Genomic DNA, 24,117 nt, shown 5'->3' with positions numbered 1-24,117 from the left:
ATGTAAAAAGATTTTATTGACTTACAGCAGTTTTTAATGCTGGTTATTCTTCTGGGTTTATGGATGTTGTAGCATGTGACAGGAATTCCTTCCCTTTTAAGGCTGAATAATATTCCATTGTGTGTATATAAATGCTGAGACTTTTTAAAAACGTTATTTCTTTTGTAAAGCAAGTAATTATCAACAATGATTGTAGTCTTGTTTGTTTTTAGTAAATCTGAATTTCCATAATTATGTTTGCTTAAGACAGGATGTATTTTATATTTACAGAAATGATATTGAATATCTGTTCAGATTACAAATAATAGAAATTTTACTTGGATAATTTAATATTTAAATTGAAGAGCTCACACTGTTTTCTTTCCCATTTTAAACGATTTTGGTATACCCTCAGATTTTAAGTTGCTTTATTTTAAATCATTGCCACTAAATTATAGCAATTAACTTCATGTTTACAGTATTTTCTAGGTAATTATAGAGACACACTGATTTTTTTTTCCTTCTGTCTTTGAGTGACTGATCTGGGCTTTGTATGCAAAATAAATGCTATTGGCTTAACTGTTAAAGGCGGCAGAAAGGCTTAAATCTGTAGGATCTCATTTGGCTTTTAAACAAAAATAGAGAAACAGAGGAACCACTGTTGTGGTACTGAGAAAATGGCATGTAGCATTTTTCTTTCTGCTTTTGCTAAATTTTACTTAAGGAAATGAGAAGATGAGCTGAACTGTTTGTCTTACATATTCATCATTTGGAAATAACACAGTCATGTTGATTTGGCTGAATTTGCTGACATGAGTGAGAAACGCACTGTGGCTTCTAGGCTGTTAAAGGGAAATGCTGTCCTGCTGTTTGGGCCAGGGAATGCCACTCACCCACTTCAGTTGAGCCTGTGTTTTTTTTCAGTTGTGGGGTTGGATTTTCACTGAGCTGTCCACATTTTTTTTTTCTTATCCCGTTTATAACTTGTAAGATAGATGGTGGGTGTTAGTGAAGTTGCCTGTGGTAAAGAAACAAGGCAAAGCCTATTACCCCACTTGCTGATTGCATTTACTTAACTTCTTGGCATCTGACACTAATCAGTTGTTTATTTAGCTACACATATTACCTAAAGCTCTGTAGAAACTGACTGATTATGTAGAAGCCTTACGGCTGAAAAGAAGCAGTAAGTAATTTGACCTTGTTTTAACAACATAGTAAATACACATGGTGTACTTGGCCTCTCGCCTTTTCCTGGCATCCAATTTCCCTCCCTTCTTCCATACATCTTGACATAATTTGGTAGTAATAAGTGCATTTCTTTTCTTTTTTTTTAAAGAAGATGTTGGGGGTAGGAGTTTATTAATTAATTTATTTTTGCTGTGTTGGGTCTTCGTTTCTGTGCGAGGGCTTTCTCTAGTTGTGGCAAGCGAGGGCCACTCTTCATCGCGGTGCGCGGGCCTCTCACTATCGCGGCCTCTCTTGTTGTGGAGCGCAGGCTGCGGACGCGCAGGCTCAGTAGTTGTGGCTCACGGGCCTAGTTGCTCCGCGGCATGTGGGATCCTCCCAGATCAGGGCTCGAACTTGTGTCCCCTGCATTAGCAGGCAGATTCTCAACCACTGCGCCACCAGGGAAGACCAGTGCATTTCTTATAAAGCACGGTTGAACTATTCTTTGTTATCAAAATCCATATACCCAAATATATTCTGTTGCCATAAATAGAATCCCATTGGAAGAATAACTGGCAAGTGCTTGGTTTTCTAAATTATAGCAGGAAGTCAGATGAATCTTATTTTCTATATAGTTTCAGTGGCCTTTTAGGGTTGAAATGACTTCAGTTCTTTGAGCATTAATGTGTTTAAAGGAAAAGTTCTGTCTCTAGTGACATGAAATGTAATCACGACAAGTCTGAGCCTGAGTGCTTATTGCCTGCCAGAATGGTTGCTGACATGCATTTAAAATAATGGTTGTGGGCTTCCCTGGTGGCGCAGTGGTTGAGAGTCCACCTGCCGATGCAGGGGATATGGGTTCGCGCCCCGGTCCGGGAGGAGCCCACGTGCCGCGGAGTGGCTGGGCCCGTGAACCATGGCCACTGGGCCTGCGTGTCTGGAGCCTGTGCTCCGCGGCGGGCGAGGCCTCAGTGGTGAGAGGCCCGCGTACAGCAAAATAAAATAAAATAAAATAATGGTTGTACCGATCACTATGGAATACAGTATGGAGGTTCCTCAAGGAATTAAAAATAGAACTACCATATGATCCAGCAATCCCACTTCTCGGTATATATCCGAAGGAAACACAAAATCATTGTCTTAAAGAAATATCTGTACTCCCATGTTCACTGCAGCATTATTCATAATAGCCAAGGTATAGAAACAACCTAAGTGTGTTGATGGATGAATGAATAGGGAAAATCACACACACACACACACACACACACACACACACACACACAGGAATATTATTCAGCCTTAAAAAAGAAAGCAGTCCTGGGCTTCCCTGGTGGTGCAGTGGTTGAGAGTCCGCCTACTGATGCAGGGGACACTGGTTCGTGCCCGGGTCCAGGGAGATCCCACATGCCGTGGAGCGGCTGGGCCCGTGAGCCATGGCCGCTGAGCCTGCGCGTCCGGAGCCTGTGCTCCGCAATGGGAGAGGCCACAACAGAGAGGCCCGCGTACCGCAAAAAAAAAAGAAAGCAGTCCTGCCATTTGCAAGAACATGGATGAAACTGAAGGGGGTTGTGTTAAGTGAAATAAGCCAGACAGAGAAAGACAAGTAATTCATGGTATCACTTATATGTGGAATCTAAAAAATAAAAAAAAGCAAACATAGAAACAGGGAGTAGAAAAGTGGTTTCCAGGGGCTGGAGGTGGGTGAAATAGGGAGAGGTTGGTAAAAGTTACAGATGTTTATGAGATAAGGTTTGAGAATCTAATGTGTAACATGGACTATAGTTGATAACACTGTATTATGTAATTGAAGTTTGCTAAGAGAGTAGAACTTAAATGTTTTCATAAACAACAACAGAAGGTAAATATGTGAGGTGATGGATGTGTTAATTAACTCGATGGGGGAAAAACCCTTTTGCGATGTGCATGTGTATCAAATCATCACTTTGTACATTTGAAATATCTTACAGTTTAATAAAGCTGTCAATTTATACCACAGTAAAGCTGAAAAAAATTTTTTAATATTGCAAAGAATATCTTTTAAATAATAAAATTTAAAAATAAAATAAAATAAAGGTTCTACTGACCTAAAAGGAGGTAGCTTTATTCTGAGAGCTTGGGGATGTTAGCGTGATGTTGGGCCCTCTTCTCCGCCTCTAGCTGAGTGTCTCCAAAATTACTGCAGTTTGAATTATGCTAATTGATTTTGCTGCTTTTTTTTCCCCGCTCACAGAAATGCTTTCTAAAACTCCCCTGTCAGAAGGATGAAACTGCCAGGTGATGTTCTGTTTCTCAGTTCCTCCATCTAGTCAGGTTTCCCTGGTGTTGTCACCAGAATTCAAGTGCTTCAGATGGCAATAGGCTTATTTTGGGACCACAGAGTTATTGCCCCGGTTTTGGGTCAGTGTAGCATAAAGGTATGAGAATACCTGACCATATCACTCTAGGAAGGGAGGAAATTTCACATCGATGGAGGCGATGTGGAACATGTAACAGCTAAAATTATTTTAGAGTTTATTATGTGCCAGGTACTGTTCTAGCCCTGTTACATACATTTTCTCTCTTAATGCTCCCAACAGCCCTAAGAGGTAGCCCTATGAGGTAGCCCTATGACGTTACTTCCTCTACTTTACAGCTAAGGAAAGTGAGGCATAGAGTGGTTACATTACTTAAACACTCTTGCATCGGCATCTGGAATTTGAGTCCAGCAGTCTGACTCCCTTCTGACTCTTTGGCTACTAAGCTTTTTTACAATTGCTTACACACACTGATTTTAAATAATTTACATATGTTTCTGTATAGTTAATAACTGGATTTTGAGCCAAGGCCTTACTGACTAACCAAAACCTATTCTCTAATCCCCAGAAGTATTTGGACCTTTTTATTAGGGCTTATTAAATGGTCTCAAGAAGCAGTTTTTTCATTTTTCTCCTGAGTAGGTGTGCACGTTGTTTTGTTCTTTTGTTCATTCAGCAAATGCTAATTGAGTGTATGTTATGTGCCAGAAACTTAGAGGCTGAAAGCATGGTAATTAGCCTCAGTAAGGTATAATTGTATCTAGTGATAAATACCATGTTAGAGAAATATATTGGGTGTCCATCATTATTAGGCCGTATTTAATACCAATTTGGCAATTAGAAAGTGTTTAAAATTGTGATATGTTCCAATTTTCTTTTTTATTTCTTTTTTCCCCTAGGCATTGTCTACCCTGGACTCTATCACTCTGATGTACCCTTTCTTTTACCGGCCCATGTTTGAAGTGATAGAAGATGGCTGGCATTCTTTCCTTCCTGAGCAAGAGTTTGAACTCTACTCTTCAGCTGTGAGTAACTTTTGAGAGAACTATGGGTAATGAGAAATAACCCAGCACTTTACTTGTGAAAATGATCACTTCCTTTTGACGAGTAATAAGGTGCAGTTGACTTATCCATGCCTAAAAGAAGTATCTATTAGCTATTAGTGCTGCAGCCTTTGCCGTTCAGAGATTTGCATAATTTGTTCCCAGTGCTGCAGCTTAAGTAATTTTTCTTCTAGTGGATTTACTGATAAAACATTAAGATCTTCATAAAGATAGTCCTGAAAACAGCTTTATATACAGTAATTAGGTTCTGAGCCATCTCCCAAAAGTCTGTTGAACCCACTGTGTATCTAGGAGAGCACTAGAGAACCATGTATCAATTTGTTTTTGTGGGATGATTTTTGTGATTTTATAATTTGGATCCAGCAGTGGATCCAGTGTACTAGATCCACTGCTCTTTCTGGAAGATTGGAAGATTGGCAGGACCTTCCTGCACACTTTCTGCTTCTACTGCTGCCCACCCTCCTGAAGCCATTTTTTTCTTAGCTTTTGTTAATACTTTTTCCATCCTGATACTTGTTTTTACTGTTAAGTATTCTGCCAGTGGACGGTAATAGTACCCAAATAACCTGTACATATGGAATGAGAAGATATACATAAATGCCAGATTAAAAACAATCAAGGTTTTTCTATCCCACTTTTACTTAGGAGTGGGATGTTGTTTATAAAGGTTTTTTGCTTTCACCAAAAAAGAAACATCTGTGTCTGTCATTGAGTGTTCCTTCCCCTTCTCCCTTAACTGACTGAAATGTACAAATACCCAAAAAAAGGAATGGGCTGTATCTCATTAGGAAAGAAGCTGCAATTGACCAATAAATAGAGGCTGTTGGTCTTAAAAAAAAAAGTTTTTTATTTTTTTTATTTTTTTTTACTACTTTTCTTTTTCCAGCATACCTCTGTAAATGGGTCCTAGGAGGATCAAGAAGTAGGGACCAGGGTGCCATGTAGTTTAAAGAACAAAGATGTCCATAGCAGCAAAGTGAGAAAGGAAGGGGAATTTTACATTCTTGTGTATGGACCATTTTTTTTTTCACATCTTTATTGGAGTATAATTGCTTTACAATGGTGTGTTAGTTTCTGCTTTATAACAAAGTGAATCAGTTATACATATACATATGTTCCCATATCTCTTCCCTCTTGCGTCTCCCTTCCTCCCACCCTCCCTATCCCACCCATTCCAGGTGGTCACAAAGCACCGAGCTGATCTCCCTGTGCTCTGCGGCTGCTTCACACTAGCTGTCTATTTCACGTTTGGTAGTGTATATAAGTCCATGCCACTCTCTCACTTCGTCCCATCTTACCCTTCCCCCTCCCCATATCCTCAAGTCCACTCTCTAGTAGGTCTGTGTCTTTATTGCTGTCTTACCCCTAGGTTCTTCATGACCATTTTTTTCTTTAAATTCCATATATATGTATTAGCATATCGTATTTGTCTTTCTCTTTCTGACTTACTTCACTCTGTATGACAGACTCTAGGTCCCTCCACCTCTTTACAAATAGCTCAAAGTCGTTTCTATTTATGGCTGAGTAATGTTCCATTGTATGTATGTGCCACATCTTCTTTATCCATTCATCTGATGATGGACACTTAGGTTGTTTCCACTCCGGGCTATTGTAAATAGAGCTGCAGTGAACATTTTGGTACATGACTCTTTTTCAATTATGGTTCTCTCAGGGTATATGCCCAGTAGTGGGATTGCTGGGTCATATGGTAGTTCTACTTGTAGTTTTTTAAGAAACCTCCATACTGTTCTCCATAGTGGCTGTACCAATTCACATTCCCACCAGCAGTGCAAGAGGCTTCCCTTTTCTCCACACCCTCTCCAGCATTTATTATTTCTAGATTTTTTGATGATGGCCATTATGACTGGTGTGAGATGATATCTCATTGTACTTTTGATTTGCATTTCTCTAATGATGAATGAAGTTGAGCATTGTTTCATGTGTTTGTTGGCAGTCTGTATATCTTCTTTGGAGAAATGTCTGTTTCGGTCTTCTGCGCATTTTTGGATTGGGTTGTTTGTTTTTTTGTTATTGAGCTGCATGAGATGCTTATAAATTTTGGAGATTAATCCTTTGTCAGTTGCTTCATTTGCAAATATTTTCTCCAATTCTGAGGGTTGTCTTTGTTCTTGTTTATGGTTTCCTTTGTTGTGCAAAAGCTTTGAAGTTTCATTAGGTCCCATTTGTTTATTTTTGTTTTTATTTCCATTTCTCTAGGAGGTGGGTCAAAAAGGATCTTGCTGTGATTTATGTCTTAGAGTGTTCTGCCTATGTTTTCCTCTAAGAGTTTTATAGTTTCTGGCCTTAGATTTAGGTCTTTAATCCATTTTGAGCTTATTTTTGTGTATGGTGTTAGGAAGTGATCTAATCTCATACTTTTACATGTACCTGTTCAGTTTCCCCAGCACCACTTATTGAAGAGGCTGTCCTTTCTCCACTGTACATTCCTGCCTCCTTTATCAAAGGTAAGGTGACCATATGTGCATGGGTTTATCTCTGGGCTTTCTATCCTGTTCCATTGATCTATCTTTCTGTTTTTGTGCCAGTACCATACTGTCTTGATTACTGTAGCTTTGTAGTATAGCCTGAAGTCAAGGAGCCTGATTCCTCTAGCTCCATTTTTCGTTCTCAAGATTGCTTTGGCTATTCGGGGTCTTTTGTGTTTCCATACAAATTGTGAAAGTTTTTGTTCTAGTTCTGTGAAAAATGCCAGTGGTAGTTTGCTAGGGATTGCATTGAATCTGTAGATTGCTTTGGGTAGTACAGTCCTTTTCACAATGTTGATTCTTCCAATCCAAGAACATGGTATATCTCTCCATCTATTTGTATCATCTTTAATTTCTTTCATCAGTGTCTTATAATCTGCATACAGGTCTTTTGTCTCCTTAGGCAGGTTTATTCCTAGATATTTTATTCTTTTTGTTGCAGTGGTAAATGGGAGTGTTTTCTTGATTTCCCTTTCAGATTTTTCATCATTAGTGTATAGGAATGCCAGAGATTTCTGTGCATTAATTTTGTATCCTGCTACTTTACCAGATTCATTGATTAGCTCTAGTAGTTTTCTGGTCGCATCTTTAAGATTCTCTATGTATAGTATCATGTCATCTGCAAACAGTGACAGCTTTACTTCTTCTTTTCCGATTTGGATTCCTTTTATTTCCTTTTCTTCTCTGATTGCTGTGGCTAAAACTTCCAAAACTATGTTGAATAAGAGTGGTGAAGAGCTTCTCTGGTGGTGCAGTGGTTGAGAATCTGCCTGCTAATGCAGGAGACACAGGTTCGAGCTCTGGTCTTGCAGGATCCCACATGCTGCAGAGCAACTAGGCTCGTGAGCTGCAACTACTGAGCCTGTGCATCTGGAGCCTGTGCTCCGCAACAAGAGTGGCCGCGATAGTGAGAGGCCCGTGCACCATGATGAAGAGTGGCCCCCGCTTGCCACAACTAGAGAAAGCCCTCGCACAGAAACGAAGACCCAACACAGCAAAAATAAATTAATTAATAAACTCCTACCCCCAACATCTTCTTTAAAAAAAAAAAAAAGGAGTGGTTAGAGTGGGCAACCTTGTCTTGTTCCTGATCTTAGTGGAAATGCTTTCAGTTTTTCTCCATTGAGGACGATGCTGGCTGTGGGTTTGTCATATATAACCTTCATTATGTTGAGGAAAGTTCCCTCTATGCCTACTTTCTGCAAGGTTTTTATCATAAATGGGTTTTTAAATTTGTCAAAAGCTTTCTCTGCATCTATTGAGATGATCATATGGTTTTTCTCCTTCAGTTTGTTAATATGGTGTATCACGTTGATTGATTTGCACATATTGAAGAATCCTTGCATTCCTGGAATAAATCCCACTTGATCATGGTGTATGATCCTTTTAATGTGCTGTTGGATTCTGTTTGCTAGTATTTTGTTGAGGATTTTTGCATCTATGTTCATCAGTGATATTAGCCTGTAGTTTTCTTTTTTTTGTGACATCCTTGTCTGGGTTTGGTATCAGGGTGATGGTTGCCTTGTGGAATGAGTTAGGAAGTGTTCCTCCCTCTGCTATATTTTGGAAGAGTTTGAGAAGGATAGGTGTTAGCTCTTCTCTAAATGTTTGATAGAATTCGCCTGTGAAGCCATCTGGTCCTAGGCTTTTGTTTGTTGGAAGATTTTTAATCACAGTTTCCATTTCAGTGCTTGTGATTGGTCTCTTCATATTTTCTATTTTTTCCCAATTCATTCTTGGCAGGTTGTGCATTTCTAAGAATTTGTCCGTTTCTTCCAGGTTGTCCATTTTATTGGCATAGAATTGCTTGTAATCTCTCATGATCTTTTGTATTTCTGCAGTGTCAGTTGTTACTTCTCCTTTTTCATTTCTAATTCTATTGATTTGAGTCTTCTCCCTTTTTCCTTTTTTTTTTTTTGCGGTATGCGGGCCTCTCACCATTGTGGCCTCTCCCATTGCAGAGCAACGGCTCTGGATGCGCAGGCCCAGCGGCCATGGCTCACGGGCCCAGCCGCTCCACGGCATGTGGGATCCTCCCGGACCAGGGCACGAACCCGCTTCCCCCGCATCGGCAAGCAGACTCTCAATGACTGCGCCACCAGGGAAGCCCCTCCCTTTTTATCTTGATGAGTCTGGCTAATGGATTATCAATTTTGTTTATCTTCTCAAAGAACCAGCTTTTAGTTTTATTGATCTTTGCTATCGTTTCCTTCATTTCTTTTTCATTTATTTCTGATCTGATCTTTATGATTTCTTTCCTTTTGCTAACTTTGGAGTTGTTTGGTTCTTCTTTCTCTAATTGCTTTAGGTGCAAGGTTAGCTTGTTTATTCAAGATGTTTCCTGTTTCTTAAGGTAGGATTGTATTGCTATAAACTTCCCTCTTAGAACTGCTTTTGCTGCATCCCATAGGTTTTGGGTCGTCGTGTCTCCATTGTCATTTGTTTCTAGGTATTTTTTGATTTACTCTTTGATTTCCTCAGTGATCACTTTGTTATTAAGTTGTGTATTGTTTAGCCTCCATGTGTTTGTATTTTGTACAGATCTTTTCCTGTAATTGATATCTAGTCTCATAGCGTTATGGTCGGAAAAGATACTTGATACAATTTCAATTTTCTTAAATTTACCAAGGCTTGATTGGTGACCCAAGATATGATCTATCCTGGAGAATGTTCCATGAGCACTTGACAAAAATGTGTATTCTGTTGTTTTTGGATGGAATGTCCTATAAATATCAATAAAGTCCATCTTGTTTAATGTATCATTTAAAGCTTGTGTTCCCTTATTTATTTTCATTTTGGATGATCTGTCCATTTGTGAAAGTGGGGTGTTAAAGCCCCCTACTATGAATGTGTTACTGTCGATTTCCCCTTTTATGGCTGTTAGTATTTGCCTTATGTATTGAGGTGCTCCTATGTTGGGTGCATAAATATTTACAGTTGTTATATCTTCTTCTTGAATCGATCCCTTGATCATTATGTAGTGTCCTTCTTTGTCTCTTGTAATAGTCTTTATTTTAAAGTCTATTTTGTCTGATATGAGAATTGCTACTCCAGCTTTCTTTTGGTTTCCATTTGCATGGAATATCTTTTTCCATCCCCTCATTTTCAGTCTGTATGTGTCTCTAGCTCTGAAGTGGGTCTCTTGTAGACAGCATATATATGGGTCTTGTTTTTGTATCCATTCAGCCAGTCTGTGTCTTTTGGTGGGAGCATTTAATCCATATACATTTAAGGTAATTATCGATATGTATGTTCCTATTCCCATTCTCTTAATTGTTTTGGGCTTGTTATTATAGGTCTTTTCCTTCTCTTGTGTTTCTTGCCTAGAGAAGATCCTTTAGCATTTGTTGTAAAGGTGGTTTGGTGGTGCTGAACTCTCTCAGCTTTTGCTTGTCTGTAAAGGTTTTAATTTCTCCATTAAATCTGAATGAGATCCTTGCTGGGTAGAGTAATCTTTGTTGTAGGTTTTTCTCCTTCATCACTTTAAATATGTCCTGCCAGTCCCTTCTGGCTTGCAGAGTTTCTGCTGAAAGATCAGCTGTTAACCTTATGGGGATTCCCTTGTGTGTTATTTGTTGTTTTTCCCTTGCTGCTTTTAATATGTTTTGTTTGTGTTTAATTTTTGATAGTTTGATTAGTATGTGTCTTGGCGTGTTTCTCCTTGGATTTATCCTGTATGGGACTCTCTGTGCTTCCTGGACTTGATTAACTATTTCCTTTCCCATATTAGGGAAGTTTTCAACTATAACCTCTTTAAATATTTTCTCAGTCCCTTTCTTTTTCTCTTCTTCTTCTGGAACCCCTATAATTGGAATGTTGGTGCGTTTAATGTTGTCTCAGAGGTCTCTGAGACTGTCCTCAGTTCTTTTCATTCTTTTCTCTTTATTCTGCTCTGCAGTAGTTATTTGCAGTATTTTATCTTCCAGGTCACTTCTCCGTTCTTCTGCCTCAGTTATTCTGCTATTGATCCCGTCTAGAGTATTTTTAATTTATTTTATTGTGTTGTTCATCGTTGCTTGTTTCATCTTTAGTTCTTCTAGGTCCTTGTTAAATGTTTCTTGCATTTTCTCTATTCTGTTTCCAAGATTTTAGATCCTCTTTACTATCATTATTCTGAATTCTTTTTCAGGTAGACTGCCTATTTCCTCTTCATTTGTTAGGTGTGGTGGGTTTTTTCCTTGCTCCTTCATCTGCGGTGTGTTTTCTGTCTTCTCATTTTGTTTATCTTACTGTGTTTGCGGTCTCCTTTTTGCAGCCTGCAGGTTCGTGGTTCCCGTTGTTTTTGGTGTCTGTCCCCAGTGGCTAAGGTTGGTTCAGTGGATTGTGTAGGCTTCCTGGTGGAGGGGACTAGTGCCTGTGTTCTGGTGGATGAGGCTGGATCTTGTCTTTCTGGTGGGCAGGTCCACATCTGGTGGTGTGTTTTGGGGTGTCTGTGGACTTATTATTATTTTAGGCAGCCTCTCTGCTAATGGGTGGGGTTGTGTTCCTGTCTTGCTAGTTGTTTGGCATAGGGTGTCCAGCACTGTAGCTTGTTAAGGTTGAGTGAAGCTGGGTGTTGGTGTTGAGATGGAGATCTCTGGGAGATTTTCACTGTTGGATATTATGTGGAGCTGGGAGGTCTCTTGTGGACCAGTGTCCTGAAGTTGGCTCTCCCACCTCAGAGGCACAGCACTGACTCCTGGCTGCAGCACCAAGAGCCTTTCATCCACATGGCTCTCTAGCTTCCTACCCCAGCTATACTGAATTCCTTGCAGTTCCCTTGATTCATTCGCCAATTCATGCTGCCCTGCCTCTTTGGAGCATTTTTATATAGTTTGTGGATATCTACCTGTATTTACATTTATATTCAGGGTCTTTATAACATTAAAAACTGCATAGTAAGCATTCTCAAATGCATGATGCTTTTCTTTTGTATCCATTAACTACTAGCTAACAGCTACCTTAGAGGAATCCTTAGTTACTTCCTAGGTGGAAAATGGCAGTCAGAATTTGATCTGGAAGGGAGATGTCTGGATGATTTTCTTGATTATCCAGAAACGTCTGTATAAATGACTTGCTCATGATTTATCTTGTAGTTAGGTGCCATAAGTGAACCAGTCTAAGTCTACATTCAACTAGCCAACGTTCAAATCAGTCTCCTATTCTGTGCAGAAATCCTCTGTGCTAACACATCCACGATGTGGTTGTCCAGCTTCTGCTTGAAATCTCTAGTGCAAGAGAATTTGCAAAATCATACGGTAATGTCCCAGATGGGAACAGTCCTAATACCAAGCTGAAGTTCCCCTGTACTTAGACCCCATGTTTCTGATGTTGTGTTGTGTTTTTCAGGTTGTCTTATTCCTCTACTATGAATTGTTCTTCAAATTAAGAACTTTTATGTCCCCATTAAGTTTCCTCTTCTACAGATTAAATATCAGTATTTATTTCAGCCTTTTCCCATAGTGCTGAACTCAGGGCCCCACCCTGTCCTGGCTGCTTTCCTCAGCAAGGCCTTCAGTTTGTCATTGATTCTCTTAAAACATGGTACCCGTAACATTTAGCGTAGATTGGAACTATTACTGATACTTTACTGTACCCTAAAGTTGCATTGGCCTTTTTCAGAATTAAATTACTAATGAAATAAACTAAAATTCCTTCATCCTTATACATGTGTTGTTAAGGGATCCTCCTTGCCTTTTTGTTTGTTTGTCCGTTCATTCATTCTTATATTCAACATTTTTTTCTCGTAGGCATTTCCTTTTGGGGTTAGCTACTTAGTTAAGCAATTTGTATATTTGAATTTCTGTTTTAAATTCCTGCAAATTTTGTAATCCACAAATTTAATGAGAACATTTTTAATGCCTTGATTTGAGGTATTTGCTTACTATTGCTAGATTATGGAAATTTTAGATAAGCAAAGCATGGTCCCTTCCTTTTAATTGTTCAAAGTCTAATAATTATCTAAGTAATTGAATACAATAAGTGCTGACAAAATTTCCACAAGACACAGGGGAAATGAAATTATTAGATCTGTGTTATAGAAAGTCAGTTCTGTTGCAAAATGCTGAGAAACTGCTTAATCGGATACTGTAATAACATAAAGTAGATGGTTGGATCAGTAGCAGAGTGATTACAGTGCAGAAGGATTCAGGAAGTGGAATTAAAAGGAGTTGGTGAGTCACTCCCTGGATGTGAGAGGTAAAACAGGCAGTGGCATCTAGGTTTTACCATTGAAATGGGAAAGACAGAAAGAGAAATATGTTTGACAGGGAATGAGCTGAGTTCAGTTGTGGGGATGGCAAATTCAAAGGGCCTGTGTGGTACATGTCATTGAATATGTACAAGAGATAGTTTAGAGCTTATTTGAGAGATCTGTGTTAAAAATGAAATATTGAGCATAATCAATGTATACATTGTGGGAACCATGGGGAGAAGTTGATATTGCTGAGGGAAAGCATCTAAAGTAAGTAGGGGGCCAAGGATGAACCATGTAAGGGATGAGTGGAGGAAAAAGCCAAGGGAAGAGCGAGCTTCAAGGAGGGGGTCACTAATGTGAAAGCTTCTTATTCGTTGTTTGTTTATTGTCTCTCTTCTGGTCTAGGATACAAGCTGCTAGAATATAAACTTTAGGATGGTGGGAAACATACATGTCATTCTTATTCTCTACTGTATTCTTTTTTTTTAACATCTTTATTGGAGTATAATTGCTTTACAATGGTGTGTTAGTTTCTGCTTTATAACAAAGTGAATCAACTGTACATATACGTATATCTCCATACCTCCTCTCTCTTGCATCTCCCTCCCACCCTCCCTATCCCACCCCTCTCGGTGGTCACAAAGCACTGAGCTGATCTCCCTGTGCTATGCAGCTGCTTCCCACTAGCTATCTATTTTACATTTGGTAGTATATATAAGTCCATGCCACTCTCTCACTTCGTCCCAGCTTACCCTTCCCCCTCCCTGTGTCCTCAAGTCCATTCTCTACGTCTGCATCTTTATTCCTTTCCTGCCCCTAGGTTCCTCAGAACCATTTTTTTTTTTTTTTGTAGATTCCATATATATGTGTTAGCATACAGTATTTGTTTTTCTGTTTCTGACTTACTTCACTCTGTATGACAGACTCTAGGTCCATGCACCTCACTACAAATAACTCAATTTCGTTTCTTTTTATGGTTGAGTAATATTCCATTGTATATATGTGCCACATCTTCTTTATCCATTCATCTGTTGATGGACACTTAGGTTGTTTCCATGTCCTGGCTATTGTAAGTAGAGCTGCAATGAACATTGTTGTACATGACTCTTTTTGAATTATGATTTTCTCAGGGTATCTACTGTATTCTTAGCACATGATTGGCAAGCAGTTGATATTTGTTGAGCAAATGAATATAGGAATGTGTGCATTTATGCAGGATAGGACAAAAGGACAATAAGGCCTTCTATATATCTTTGGAATCCTCTGCCACGTAGACATATATCACTTAATCAGTCAGTATTCGTTGAGTAAGGTTTTTTGACCATCTCAAAAACTTTCTAAATAGTATTAGCCAGTCCCTTCTTCTCTATTATATCCAAAAGAGATGTATGGTATTGAGAAGACAGAGTACTAAAACTAGCTATCAAGATATCTTATGTTGCATCCCAGATATGTTGGCTGCTTGACTTTCTGGGACTCAGTTTCCAAGTCTACATGATGAAAGTATTGGACAAATGATCTTTAAGAGTTCCTCCCCTTTTAACATGCTTTTATTCTAGGATATCATGAAATATTATTTCAGATACTTTGCTGAAATACACATATATAGTATATCAGTACTCTCCCAATCTACTACTTCAGAAATTATATACAACAACGATGATGATAAGGTAATGGTTGAGTAGCTTCTATCTGACAAGACCTCCTGCAGATATACAATGACAAACTATGAATAAAATACAGAAAACTACTACTTGGAGGCTCTGGTAAGTGAACAGAAATCAGCATATTTTAGAGGGGAGTGAAAACTTAGAGGAAGTGAATGACAGAGTGAATTTCCTATTTTGCGGGCCTTGTCCTGAGGCCGGTGAAATTATGGCATTGATGGTATAGGACAGCTAACATTCTGGTGAAAAGCCCACTTTGTCTCTGGTGGGAGGAAGGGCTTGGGGAACCAGAGAGCCAGAGGAGGGGAACCTTGATTCTGTATATAATCCTGAATCTCTGGCTGACTCTTGACCCATGATTGCATGGGAGAAACTGGGAGCAGTCAGAGCTAAGGTCTGAGCTGCCGTGCACCTCAGATGTTACAGAGTTTGCAGTTTAAGTCTGAACAAGCCGTTTCCTTGTAAAACAGAACCATAACACTCTTCAAAGATGTGTAATAGAATTCAGTTTCTGGACATTCACAATGTCCAGGATACAGTCCAAAGTTGAGCCAGGATGTTATGACCCATTCTCAAGAAAAAAGACAATCAGCTCCCTTTCCTCAGCTGCCGCTAAGGTGCTTGGTCCTTCTGAGGAAGCTAAGGCCGCGTTGGGGTGCAGCCCTCACTTCATCCGGTGACTAGCATTGCTCCTGGCAGCACCTGGCTAGCACTCACCCACACCGTGGCCTCCGTCTCGGAGCTCGCCTGCATCTACTTGGCCCTCATCCTGCACTACTGAGGTGACGGTCATGGAGGATAAGATCAATGCCTTCATTAAAGCAGCAGGTGTAAATGTTGAACCTTTCTGGCCAGGCTTGTTTGCAAATGCTTTGGCCAGCCAGTGTGGACCTGCCCCAGCAGCTGGTGCTGCCCCAGCAGGAGGTCCTGCCCCCTCCCCCAGTGCTGTCCCAGCTGAGGAGAAGAAAGTGGAAGCAAAGAAAGAAAAATCTGAAGAGTCTGATGATGACATGGGCTTTGATTTTTTTGACTAAACTAAACTTCTTTAGTAACACAAAAAGCTGGGCTCTTTGCAAAAAACAAAAGACAATCAGCAATTGCCAACCCCAAGATGACTCAGATGTTCACGGGATCGTACAAGATCTTTCGAGCAACTGTTTAAACTGCCCAACTTTCCATAAAGGAAACTATGCTTAAAATGAGACAAAAGACAGGAAACCTCAGCAGAGAAATAGAAAACATTAAGAAGAGTCAAATGGAACTCAGCATTTTTTGAAAAATTTGTATCTGAAATAAAATATTCACTAGGCTAAATGACAGAGGACAGAAACAGTAAAATTGAAATTAGAGCAATAGAAATTATTTGGAGAAATAAAGAGAGAAGAGAAATTATGGAAAAATAAACAGAGCCTCAAGAATATGTGGAACAATATCAATATATCTAGTATATATATAATTACAGATCCAGGAGAGAATAGACAAAATAGGTAGAAAAAATATTTAAAGAAATAATGTTCAGAAACTAAAAATTTGGTGAATATTCTGAATTCAAAAAACTCAGCAAGCCCCAAACAGGATAAGTATGAAGAAAATCATGCTAGGCACATCATAGTCAGACTGTCAATGAACCATGATAACATGAAGATCTTGAAAGCTGCCAGATAAAAACAACACATTACATACACAGAGACAATTCAAATGACCGTGGACTATTCATCAGAAATCATGGTGACTAGAAGACAAAACTTTTAAAGTGTTGAAAGGAGTAAAACCTATCAACCCTGAATTCTGTATCTGGTGAAAGTATCTTTCAAGGAGGAAGGTGAGACAACATTTTCAGATAAAAAGAAGCTAAGAATTTGTCACCAAGAGACGTTCACTATAAGAAATGTTAAAGGAAGTTCTTCAGACTGAAGGGAAATAATACCAGAGGGAAACCTGAATACTCAAAATGATTGAAGAATATTGAAAATGGTAAATTCTAGGTAAATATAACAAGCTATTTTGTTTCTTTTTAGTGTCTTTAAAATATGTATGACTACTTAAAGCAAAAACAATGGCATTGGGGGCTTCCCTGGTGGCGCAGTGTTTAAGAATCTGCCTGCCAGTGCAGGGGACATGGGTTCGAGCCCTGGTCCGGCAAGATCCCACATGCCGCGGAGCAGCTAAGCCCGTGCACCACAACTACTGAACCTGCGCTCTAGAGCCTGTGAGCCACAACTACTGAGCCCGCGTGCCACAACTACAGAAGCCTGTGCTCCACAACGAGAAGCCACCACAGTGAGGAGCCCACACACAGCAACGAAGACCCAATGCAGCCAAAAATAAATAAATATATAAATAAATTTATTAAAAAAACAAAAACAAACTATGGCATTGCCTTTGTGGTGTTTATAGTATATGTAGACATATTACGTATGGAAACTATGTCATTAAAAATGACTGGGTGTGGTGTGGCTGAATGGATATAGATCAGTACAGCTTCAAGGTTTTTACATATTACGTAATGTGGGCTAATATTTAAATTAACAATATATATTATAATCCCTAGAGCAGAGTTTCTCGAACTTGGCGCTGTTGACATTTGGGCTAGATAATTCTTTGTTGTGAGAAACTGTCCTGTGCATTGTAGATTGTTTGGCAGTATCCCTGGCCTGCCACTAGATGCCAGTAGCATTCTTCTCCTCCAACCCCAGTAGTCTTCAGTCATTGACAGATGTTCTCTTGGGGCAAAATCACCCCTAGCTGCGAACCATTGTCTTAAGCAGTCACTTCTTAAAAATGTTAAGAGGTATAATTAAAAGATTAATACATTAAAGTGCAATTCTAAAAAGTATTTAAATAATTCAAAAGAAAGTGGGAAAGAAGAAACAGCAATAAAAACTGAAGGGGCAAACAGAAAATAAATGCTAGACTAAAATCCAGCTGTATCGATATTTAATATTGGTGAGCTAAATGCTCCAATTAAAAGGCAGAGACTGTCAGAATGAATTAAAGAAAAAAGCAAGGGAGTTCCCTGGTGGCCTAGTGGTTAGGATTCCAAGGCTTTCACTGCTGAGGGCTCGGGTTTGGTCCCTGGTTGGGGAACTGAGATCCCTCAAGCTGCGTGGTGTGGCCAAAAAAAAGAAGAAAAAAGCAAGATGCAAATATTGCTGTGTACAAGAGATGCATTTTGAATATAAAGAGCCAGATTGAAAATAAACGGGTGGGCAAAATGTGCCATGAAAATAATAAGTATAAAAAAGAAGTAGCTTTATTAATTCCAGATTTAAAAAAAAAACTTCAAGACACAGAATATTATCAAATAAAGAGGGTCATTCCATAATAATAAAATTCATCAGGACAACATAATGATTTATATATAAAAATAAATATTTATGCCTGATAGCCAAAATTGATGGAAATGAAGAAATAAGCAATTCTGTGATGATTGTAGATTGTTTAAACTGCCCTCTCAGCAAGTAATAGAACAACTAAACTAAAAACAACAACAAAACAAGTAGAGACAGAATCTGAACAACACTCTCTGATGTTCATTGAATACTACTTCCCAACTTCTGCACAATAAACAACATGCAAGAGCACATGGTATGTTTTCTAAGAGAGAATATACGCTGGGCTATTAAATAAATATCAATAAATCTAAAAGGATTGAAACCATACAGTATATAATCCCTGATCACAAAGTAATTATATTAGAAATCAGTTAACACTAAGGTATCGAGGAATACCCAGAGTATTTCTAAATTAAACAACATGCTTGTAAATAATCTGTAACTCAAAGATGAAATCAGAAAGGAAATTAGGAAATATTTTGAACTGAATGATAATATCAAAATTTGTAGAATATAGCTAAAGCAATGTTTAGAGAGAAACTTATAATGTTAAAGTGCTAATATAAAACAAGAAGAAAGGTCTAAAATCACCGACTTAAGCTCCAACTTAAGAAACTGGGAAAAAAATTAGCAAAGTAACTTGAAAGAATGAAATGATAAAAATAAGAGCAGAAATGAACAAAATAACTAGAACTAATAAGTTTATTAGCAAGGTTGCTCGGTACAAGTGTACAAAATCTAACTGGCAATAAGCAATCTTAAAATGAATAAAGTACTTAGTAATACATTTAACAAAAGGGCAGGATCTATACAAAACACAAAAGAAAACACAAAACATTGCTGAGAGAAGTTAAAGGACATCTAAATAAAAGGAGAAACACATGTTCATGGATTGGAAGACAGTATGGTTAAGATCAGTCAGTAATGGGCTGAGTTATGTAAAGGACCCAATAGTAAATACTTTAGGCTTTGAGGGTCATGAAATCTTTGTTGCAGCTGCTCCACTCTGCTGTTACAGCATGAAAACAGCAATAGATAATATATCAATGAATGGATGGTGCTGTGTTCCAGTAGTATCTTACAGGCATACCTCATTTTATTGCATTTTCATCTTATTGTGCTTTTCAGATATTGTGTTCTTTACAAATTGAAGGTTTGTGGCAATCCTATGTCAAGCAAGTCTTTCAGTGCCACTTTTCCAACAGCATTTGCTTACTTCACGTCTCTGTTGCATTTTGGTAATTCTGAAAATATTTCAAATCCTCCACCAGCAGAAAGATTATGACTTGCTAAAGGCTCAGATGATGGTTAGCATTTTTTAGCAACAAAATATTTTAAAATTAAGGTATGTACATTTTATTTTTTAAGACATATTGATGTTGCGCACTTAATAGACTACAGTATAGTGTAAACATAACTTACATGCATTGGGAAAGCAAAAAATTTGTGACTCGCTTTGTTGCAATATTCACTTAATTGCAGTGGTCTGGAACCAAACCTGCAATGTCTCTGAGGTATGCCTGCATTTACAAAAACAAGCAGGGGCCTGGATTTGGCTTGTGGGCTATAGTTTGCTGACCTCTCATTAAGATGCTAATTCTCTCCAAATTGATTTATTGATTCAGTGCAACTCCTATCAAAATTCCAATAGATGTCTTTGTAGAAATTGCCAAGATTATCCTGAAATTTATATGGAACTGCAGAGTTACTAGAATAGCCAAAACAACTTTGAAAAAAAATAGCTAAATTATTTACATTACTTGATTTGAAATTTTACTATCAGGTTACAGTAATCAAGAGAATGTGGTATATTGGCTTAAGGATAGATATATAAATCCATGGAACAAGATAGAGGGTCTAGACATAAACTCTCCCATTTGTGGTCAATTTTTGCCAGAGGTGCCTAGACAATTCTATAGGTAAAGGAGAGTTTTTTTCAACTAATGGCATTGGAACAACTGGACTGATAAAAGATAGATCTAGACCTTTACTTCCATCCACAAAAATTAACTCAAAATATATTACAGACCAAAACATAAGAGCTAAAGGTATACAATTTCTTGAAGAAAACACAGGAGAAAATATTTATGACCATAGATTAGGCAAAGATTTCTTAGATAAGACACTAAAAGTGACCGAAAGCAGATTAGTGATTTCCTAGTATTGGTTGTGGAGGGGAAGGTATGGACTGCAAAGATGCACAAGGGTATCCCAGCAAACACCATGTAGGATAACCAAAAGGAAATTTTTACTTAGATGTATTGAGTTCAGCTATTGAACAGTAAGGCAAAGAGAATATCACAAAATTAACCAAAGAGAAAAGACAAATTACATACATGGTGAAACAAAATTAGAAGAGAAAAAAAACAATTTGGTAAAATTAAACATCTACTTATAAAAAAAATAAAAAAAAAAACAAAAAACATCTACTTATGATAAAAGCTCTTCGCAGAGTTGGATTTGAAAGGAATTTATTTAATCTGATACAGGGTAGCTACAAAAACAAAAATATACAAAAAGCAAATCTTTCATTTGACAAAGATGCCTGCCATTGCTACTCATAGCTGACTCAGGAAGACAAGAAGGAAAAATAAAAGGTATTAGGATTGAAATGAAAGAAGCAAAATTGCTATTAGTTGGGTTTTTTTGGCCATGCAGTACGTGGAATCTTAATTCCCTGATCAGGGGTTAAACCTGCCCCCCTGCATTGGGAGCGCAAAATCTTAACCATTGGACCACCAGGGAAGTCCCTGCTCTTAGTTGTTGATTATATGCTTCTCTACATAGGAAACTGAAAGAATCTTGAAATTGTAGGCATTTCTCTACACCAAACATAATTTTGAAGACATACAACTAAAATGCTGTAAAAATATAATGTTCCTAGGAGTATATCTAAGAAAAGATATGAAAGATGTTTATTGAGAGAATTTTAAAACTTTATTGAAAAATTAAGAAAGCTTTGAAAAGTAGAGGGACACTATGCTCATAGACAAGGATATTAAATATTATAAAGATGTCTCCAAATCAATCTATAAAGTCAGTGCCATCTTATTAAAACACCAGTGGGTTTTTAAGTGGAATTTGATAAAAGTTACATGAAAGAGCAAAGGATCAAGGGGAACCAAGGTTCTCTTGAAGAGCAAGAAGGAGGGAAGAGGATTCTAGGAGACTTAGCCTACTAAATACAAAGTTTATTCTAAAAGCCATGGATGGACTTGCTGCAGCTAGACAAGTGCGACAGAATAGAGAGGCCAACGTGTGGAAAGTTAGTGGCATTGCAGGTCAATGAAAGAAGTGGCATTGCAGGTCAATGAAGAATCATAGCATTCTCTGGAGTAGGAAATCAGTAAGTAATACCTAATTGTGAAAAATAGCCAAAAATTAAAAAAAAAAACAAAAAACAGCTGAAAGAGTTGAAAATGGTTGCTTCTGGGGAAAGGGAATTAGATGATGTGTGAGCAGGAAACAGGTAACTTCCTTTTTAAAAAATAATTTTTTAGAAACTGTCTTTTAAATTAGTAATGTGAATAACTGAACAGTGAAAAAATTTAATTAAAAAATATTGTATCTTGTAAAAGGATTTTTTTTTTAAAATACATTTATCAAACATGCTTTGGTTTATCCTCCTGATACTACAAGCCATGACCAGCATGTTAGGGCAACTCTGATTTATAGGAACATATTGAAATTTACATACACATAATTTTGTTTGTTTTTTGCAGTGCAAAGCTTTTTACAGTCTTTAAGTGATTTTCATTTTTGATATTAGAAATAAGTTGTCATTTGATAGTTTTATGTTGTGTACTTTTGGTTCTCAGCATACTGAGTTTGAAATTATTTCATTGACTTCTAAGTATAATCTTTCTTAGTATTAAGTTGTTATTGCTTTAAGAGAGATGTTAACAGTCTTTCCTCATTTTTCTCCTTTTTTAAATAACAGAAATGAGCAAGGGGTTTGATGTAAGTATTAGCAATGTTCTGTTCTGGTTAAGCATCATCTGGAGTTTTAGTCTTCCTGTTGCTGTACTTTAAGAGTACCATTAACAAAGTAAATGGTACCAAGACAAGAAGGAATGAGATGATGTTGGCCCTGATATTCATAAATATACTTAATATATTTAACTTGGAGAATAGAAGACTAAGGGAGAAACAACTCTTTCATATATTCCATAAGATGTCATGTGAAATGGGGAACTTGTACTGAAATCACAGTAAACAACAATAGAGGAAGTTACAGAGCAATAAGTTTTGCTTAGTAGGAGGAAGAACTTTCTAGGAACTAGGGATACCTAGCACTGTAGGAAGCTGGCTCTGAAGAGTGGAGCTCCTTTTCTGTGGAAGTATTTAAGTATGGGCTAGGTATCCTTCTATTAAATTCCTGTGAGATGGCTTCTTCACTGTATGAAAATTGATCTCTAAGCTTTAAAAGTTTTCAGATTATTTTGTGACATTGAGATACTTGCTTAGCTTTGAAGTATTTTGTGTTTTTCAGACCAGTGAATGGAGGTTAAGCTATGTCAATAAGGAATTTGCTGTTTGCCCCTCTTACCCACCAATTGTCATAGTGCCCAAAGCCATCGATGATGAAGCTCTTCGGAAGGTAGCTACGTTTCGACATGGAGGACGCTTCCCAGTACTCAGCTATTATCATAAAAAAAATGGAATGGTAAGTGAACAATAAATACTACTGCTTAATCGACTGGAAGACTTGATTTGAGGTTCTTAGAAATGTTCCCCTTTTCTGTGTACCTGTTCATTGAAGTGATTAGTCTCTCCCGCTGGGACTTCTGCTATTTAAGCTTCAGGGAATCAGGAGTAGAGTGTTTTCTGTGATCAGGACATGACTTTGAATTCTTTCCATGATGCTGCTTAACCTTAGAAAAGCCCAAAGAAGTGTATCTTTAGGACTCAGTACAAAGGGAGCTAATGTTTAGTTTATACTTAAAATGAACACTCTTAGGTAGAAAAATAAATTTCTCTGACCGGAATAATGGTATGATACTTTATTTTAATTATTCTCACCAGATTTTCCTGTGAAAGGTAAATTGAACAGACGTTTTTATTTTCAGAAGGGAAAAGAGTGACACATGTCATTAGTCACAACTTAAGTAAACACAGGAGTCAGGAATTGAATAGGCAAGTGCTCACTGTGTGTTCGTTTCCTAAATATTTTCGAAGTTTATTTCTCTCCTCTTATTTTCTCTTTGTCAGTAAACTCTGCTTCTCATTTTGAATCCAATAGTAAATGAGTGGGTAAGTTATAGCTATCTTCCATTTTCCTTTTTCCCCTGGTAGTAAGTCAAGTGTAGATATTTAGGATAAAGGGATTTCTAGAAATCAGGTCACCTATCTTGCCTGCTCAGCAGTATTTCTCTTTACTAGGGTTCACCATAAAGCATTTTAACAACTCATAAAATATATTATTGCGTCCAGTTACATGGTAAGTGCAGTCTGAGAGTTAGCCATTGTCATCCTCTGGATGACCTTCCTTATGTTAAATTTCAGGGTAGTTAAGATAACAGTATGTATTATGGCACTGGTCCCCAAGCTTTTTGGCACCAGGGACTCTTCATGGAAGACAGTTTTTCCACTGAAAGGATGGGGGGTGGCTCAGGCGGTAATGCAGGTGATGGGTAGCGGCAGATGAAGCTTCGCTTGCCCACCTACCACTCACCTCCTACTCTGAGGCCTGGTTCCTAACAGGCTGTGGGCTGGTACCGGTCTGCGGCCTGGGGGTTGGGGACCTCTGTATTATGGGACGAGCTTGAAATAATTCTAAACCATTCGCCAGGGAATAGATCAGTATAACAGATATTGATTTCTTGAGAAAAGTTTCAAAAGCAGACTTCAAAGTATGTAGTGTTTGGTCTTTGGAGTCAAGTGGTTAAGTCCTGGAATACTGGAAGAAGGCCACTGGAGAATAAAGAATAAATAAGTAGTTTTCAAGATA

The 24,117-nt window shown here is 38.1% G+C and overlaps 1 protein-coding gene and 1 pseudogene across 2 annotated transcripts in view; both read left to right on the top strand.

Annotated features, from left to right (window-relative positions):
• Positions 1–24,117, top strand: part of MTMR9 (myotubularin related protein 9) — a 92,226-nt gene that overhangs the window by 14,554 nt on the left and 53,555 nt on the right. For both annotated transcript variants that reach the window (XM_033857569.2, XM_073805774.1), the window contains 2 exons: positions 4,340–4,465; positions 22,660–22,833. In XM_033857569.2, the coding sequence (XP_033713460.1) occupies positions 4,340–4,465; positions 22,660–22,833 (300 nt within the window). The remainder of the gene's footprint in view (positions 1–4,339; positions 4,466–22,659; positions 22,834–24,117) is intronic.
• Positions 12,168–22,653, top strand: LOC109550898 (large ribosomal subunit protein P1 pseudogene; annotated as a pseudogene).

This window comes from Tursiops truncatus, chromosome 6 (assembly GCF_011762595.2).
Source record: "Tursiops truncatus isolate mTurTru1 chromosome 6, mTurTru1.mat.Y, whole genome shotgun sequence".
Taxonomy (NCBI): domain Eukaryota; kingdom Metazoa; phylum Chordata; class Mammalia; order Artiodactyla; family Delphinidae; genus Tursiops; species Tursiops truncatus.
This window is presented reverse-complemented; position numbering and strand designations above follow the sequence as displayed.